This window comes from Dermacentor silvarum, chromosome 7 (assembly GCF_013339745.2).
Source record: "Dermacentor silvarum isolate Dsil-2018 chromosome 7, BIME_Dsil_1.4, whole genome shotgun sequence".
NCBI classification, from domain to species: domain Eukaryota; kingdom Metazoa; phylum Arthropoda; class Arachnida; order Ixodida; family Ixodidae; genus Dermacentor; species Dermacentor silvarum.
In genome coordinates this window covers 175,786,536-175,792,402 of record NC_051160.1, presented here as the reverse complement: position 1 = coordinate 175,792,402, position 5,867 = coordinate 175,786,536, and the positions used below count along the sequence as shown (strand labels likewise).

Here is a 5,867-nt window from a genome sequence, read left to right as displayed (position 1 = left end):
ACGGAACATCAATGACTGTCTAAAGCGGGAGCATTATCAGATGCCGAAACACGAAGACATTGAGGCACAGTTGGCAGGAACCAAATACTTCTCGCGCCTTGACGCAAACTACGGCTTCCGCCAAATCCCTCTAGACAATCCGACGTCAAATATCTGCACGTTCGGCACACCATTTGGGCGTTACCGCTTCCTAAACGCCCAACCACACGTAGCACGGGATACGCGTCTCGCTACGCGTACGCGTAAGCGTACGCGTCTCCGAGTGCGTACGCGGGTGATGAAGGGAAGGGCGACCAGCCACACGATACGCGCAATCGTGCGCGCTTCACTGCGCGTAGCACAGGGCTGACAGACCAGTGACGGCGGAAACGTTTCGGTTTGAGAAAAGCTTTAATTCATTATGGCTGGTCCTTTCTATTTATCAATGTTACATCTACTACATTGTTTTTAAATGGAGAAATGCACGCCATTTGTATCTACACATTGTTATTAAACAAAACTACATCGATCATCAAAATCATCACTGATCTACCCGTGCGCGCGATAGCGTTTGCTTGCCCACGACTGGATTTGACATCTGCGCGCGACCGCACGACGTTGCTATCGAGATTTTGTTAATCCGCTTGCTTCGCCAGCTTCAGCGTTCGACGCCCGCAATGTACTACATGAGATTGAAGCTTTTGCTTCTTGCACAGAAGCTCTTGCTGCTGCTGCTCTTGCAAAGGCGGCGGGAACGCAGAAAGCGTCTGCAGCGACGTTGGTGGGTCCGGCCCGTCGTTCAACGGCGTAAAGAAGAAGGACTTTACTATACGGCTGTAAGTAACGTCTTTCCATGATCTACAGTAGTAGAACAAGGAGCCACTATTTCCACATGGGGATTTGTCTTCGTTGGGACAGAAATTGCTTCCCATATCAGCGTTTTTGTGCGCGCGTAGGGGACGTAAGGGAAAGTAGACAGTTTTAGTTTAGCGAGCGCTGTACCATTGCGTATGCTGTAAAACGGGCAATTCGCCCTTTTTACAGCCGGCCTTGTCTAGTGTTAAAATAGTAATGCGGGGATCAATCGCACACACAGCGCGCGAACGCCGCAATTTAGTGGCACCGCCTCGTCGGTACAAGGCTCGTCCAGGTTGACAGCACCGATCGAAACGATAACGCGACGTACGCGAACGGAGGGAACGACAAAATCAGGGCGTATTTCGGAAAGCGCGCACACACAAAAAAAAGGCATGGGCGAAGGTCGGGCGCTGATTAGCCACCGGGATGGCACGCAGATCGTATATTAGATATGCGGTGACGATACTTAACGCCGCTTCCAAAGCCGTCAGTATAACCCGTGTAGGCGTATGAAGTACAACACACCGTAACTAATTCTTCAGCTTCAGAAAGAAAAAAAGTACTTGGTTCTATTCAACAGACAATCTATTAATAACACAAGTATTTTCCAGACCTTCATATAGTAGAACTGAGCTGTAACCAGTGCTGGAATGCTAATTTGAAGTCCCCTTCATTAACAGTAGACCATACCGTATATACAGAGCCTGTGCAGCACCCTCCTTTCCTGCACAAAATTTGTAAGCATTATGTTTTGTAATACATTTTCTGCTATTCGATATTTAATTCAATATCCTGTTGTTTGTTTCTTTGATTCGATATTTGATTCTAAATCTACTATTCTGTATTTGCACACCCCTACAAAAAGAGTTAAGGACTGCTAGTTATATGTGTGCCATTAGTGTAGCAAATGAATTCAAGAGTACCGTTTGAAACATTCATACGTGTTGGTTGTCATTTAATAAACTTGTGGATGAGATATGATTCCCTATACTTGTCTCTCGGAAGTGTGACTACAATATGAGGTGTAATGTACCTAAATAGTGACATGGCAGGTTAAAATGCTGTGCGAATGCTTTCGGAAGTTTCTTGGCAGTGGCCGCCGAATTTTTTTATAATCTAACATTCACTGGCTGTTCTGTTTTGCCGACACGCTGTTTGTATTCAAGCATATAAACAATGCAGGGGGTAAAATTAATCATGACTAGTGGCTATATGTTTGTGTCATTGAAAAGTGTACAGCTCCTGATGCAGGCATGTGTATATGGGTAGGGCGCACGGACCTTCTGCCAAGTTATAATGCATCATTTTTTACAGATGCAACAAATGCGTCAGGGTGACCATGGATTTTTCTATAAGTTCTTCCGCATGATGCCGCAGCTTTTTGACAAGCTATTGAGCTTTGTCGCAGAGGACCTCACACGGCAGCACCACATTCGAGAACCCCTGGAGCCTGGAGAACGACTTGCTATAGCATTGAGGTTTGTAAAGGCTAGTTGCCCTTACAGAAATAATGTGCAATTGGAGGAATACGGAATGTGCAGCCTAAACAGGAAACTCTTTTTTTGTGATTGATTGTGATTTATTTGATTTTATTTGTTTACATACTGCCAGCTGTCTTTTGGCAACCAAAGCAGGGAGGGGCCACAATACATTGAAACAAAACAAAATAAATTATAACGAAGCAACTGACAATGCGCGTGAGTGAAAAAAAAAAACTAGTATATAATCTGGTTCATTACACACAACTAAATAAAACGCATAAGCAAATAAGGAATGGGTCACAAAACGCTGATTAAAAACAAGAAAAATAGTAGCGACGCAACTGACAATGCGCATGAAAAAAAATACTTGAAAAAAAAAGTATTTCACATCGGGGGGGGGGGGGGGGGGGGGTCAAAGAGGCTGCAAGTTTGAACTGTGTGCATTACCAGTGTAGCAATTATGCCTAACTTTATCGAAAAACTTTGCCATCGAGTGCCATCACGCAAAAGCTACCTCAGAGCTTTTGACCTTGTGCAACTTGTAAAACATGCCCTGAGGAATGCTTGTACATGTAGTATTAAACAAAGGTGGTAGTTAACCTACCCAAATTAAATTTTGATCGTATGTCACCCAAAAAATGCCCCCATAGCCATAGAAATAAATCATTGTCATGTCAAGTCATATCATAATTAATGTGCAAACAACAATTGAAAAATGGGTACTAATTTTTTTCCTACTTGCATTCCAGCTACTTGGCATCCGGGCAAGACATAAAAGACGTTGCCTTGGCTTACCGTGTGGGGATGGAGACGGCTAGAGTGTGCATTCATGTGGCCTGTCGAGCAATCTGGGCAAGGCTCAAAGACCACTACATGAAGGTAATGTCACACAGCTGTGAGGGACACAGCTGGCACACATGTTTAAGTACTGCTCTGCATGTAAACCTATCACTTGTTTCATTGGTTCTCCTAAATTTCTACTTTATTCCGACAAAAACAAAAATTTATAATACGTAACTCTTAGTTACACATGTTACTTGCACAAATTACTAGAGGTAGGTGAATATCAACTTTGTCAAATGTGAATCGAATATCGAAGAGTCAATTGCAGACTAATATAATTACGACAGCAATATTTCTTTTGATATAACTAAGCACCACACTAGTACTGACTACTGAAAAAAAGTATAGCTGTCAGGCTTAATTAGGATCAATTTCAAAATCTTCTTTCTGAGGTTTTGCGTGCCAAAACCAATTCTGATTATGAAGCACGCCGTAGTGCAGGGCTCCGGATTAGTTTTGACCACCTGGGGTTCTTTAACGTGCACTACAACGCAAGCAGACGGGCATTTTTGCATTTCGCCTCATTCAAGTGTGGCCAAAATCGTGTAAGTTTAAAAAAACTGCACAAATAATCTGAACCTTTTAGGGCCTGGTTGGAAACAAGATTTCCAAATGAATGGCTGCTGTGTGACAAGCTTTGCATGAACGCTAAATAAATGGTTTGCCTAATAAAGATCTGAAGTTGTGGGAAAAAGAATCTGCTGGAGGACTTCTGCGCCAAAGACATAGGTAATAGGGCCCGTTGCAAAAAAAGCATCACTTATTTTAGTGTAAAAGAGAAAACGATGCATGACTAGGCTGCCAAAAAAGACTACATGACAGACCACAAGCAAAAATCACAGGCTGTAATGTAGGCTTCTAGTGCAAAACCGAAAACAAAGCTTGCATTAGTCAGTTTGTGCGTGCATTGCTTCGAAACTTTTGTTGTTGTTGTTTCAATTTTGATCATTTGTGGTACACTACTTTGTTTAGCAGACGAAGAACAGTAACGAACCTTAACAGTTATTCTTTGCAAAATATTTATTTAGTTTCGATATTTCAAAAACACACAAATAGTTCATTTTCGAATACGAATGGTTGGTGTGGAATTTCTGTCATATTTGAAACTTTGAAAATTCGCCCACCTCTACAAATTACTCATTATCTAGAGGCTGCCAGTCTGGACACTTCAATGATAGTAATAACTTCATTGTGAATTATATTGCTCTTTTTTTTAAATTTGGTGTAGCTAAAAGAGACGTGTGATTTTGCACAATCACAACTGAATTTCTACTGTTCCTTTCAGCCACTTGTAATGAGAAATTACAGGAGCAGTACTTGTTGCTTTGGATATTTCCAGGTACCAAGCACGTCTGAGTGGGCGCAGATTGCCGATGGATTTGCCGCACAGTGGCATTTCCCAAACTGTTTGGGAGCAGTTGACGGAAAACACGTTGCCATAATTGCTCCTCGGAATTCTGGCAGCTTGTACTTCAACTGCAAGGTAAATTTGTGCATGTATAAGGTGTATCGACGCCACTGAAATAATTATGCAAGTGTGTGATTGGATTTACAGTTGCTACCAACTACGTGATGCCAATCTTAATGCTTTCATTCATAGTTTGATTTATTGAAAGGTTGCTTTTTTCCAAGCAGTGCTACACATGTGTTGCTGTGTTACGTATATACGGGGTGTTTCATTTTAGCTGCACCAAATTTTTAAAAATAGCCTGTGGCAAATAGCACAATTATAATCCTTGATCTAAACTACTCGATGAGGCGGCCATTACTTCCATGAGAAATCAAAACGTCTAATTGAGTAATTAACATGATTACGCTAATTAACTTTTTAAATAATTTTTACGGCACATCTTTTAATCTACGAATTATAGCCGGTGAGTTCGCAAGGCGTATTCAATTGGAGCGAATGCTCAGGACTGAACCAGTTTTGAGATATTAATTTTCAAAGTGTCCGACAACATGCATGGGCGGAACGCCCACCCAGTTAACTTTCTGAAGAAAACGCTGTTTTATGCATGGAAGCATAAAAGCATGCATGCTAGTGCTCTTCCGACTAGACGTGGCCACAGCCTTAACCTAAAGTCCTTTTTTGCGTGCACTAACGTATTGAAACACCGTTTTTTTCCGAGTCATTGAAAGCTGGAATGATTTACCCGGTTGTGTTCGTGAAATGGCGACATCTGATTTTGTAGAAGCATTGGTGTGATATTACTGTTCGACTTCTTTCATTTATGTATTCTATGTACCCCACTCCTGCAATACCCCTGCATAGGGCTTCAGTATTTGAAAATAAATGAATAAATAAAGTTGCCCATGGATTTCGTCTGACATTTTGAAAATTAACATCTAGAAACTGGTTCAGTCCTGAGAATTCATTCCAAGTGGATACGCCTTGCGAACTCACCGGCTATAATTAGTAGATTAAGATATGTGCCGTAAAATAAATAATTAAAAGGTCAATTAGCGTAATTATGTTAATTACTTGATTAGACATTTTGATTTCTCATGGAAGTAATGGCCGCCTCATCGAGTAGTTTAGATCAAGGATTATAATTGTGCTATTTGCCACAGGCAATTTTTAAAAATTTGGTGCAGCTAAAATGAAACACCCCGTATATATGTAACACAGCAACACATGTGTAGCACTGCTTGGAAAAATCAAGGATTATAATTGTGCTATCTGCCACAGGCAATTTTTTTTTTAAA

The 5,867-nt window shown here is 41.3% G+C and overlaps 1 protein-coding gene across 1 annotated transcript in view; it reads left to right on the top strand.

Annotated features, from left to right (window-relative positions):
• Positions 1–612: 612 nt before the first annotated feature.
• The window catches only part of LOC119459359 (uncharacterized), an 8,090-nt gene continuing 2,835 nt past the window's right edge, over positions 613–5,867 (top strand). Inside the window, exons 1-4 of the mRNA XM_037721161.2 lie at positions 613–815; positions 2,152–2,315; positions 3,068–3,197; positions 4,501–4,644. Coding sequence (XP_037577089.2) covers positions 657–815; positions 2,152–2,315; positions 3,068–3,197; positions 4,501–4,644 — 597 coding nt within the window. The 5' untranslated portion in view covers positions 613–656. The remainder of the gene's footprint in view (positions 816–2,151; positions 2,316–3,067; positions 3,198–4,500; positions 4,645–5,867) is intronic.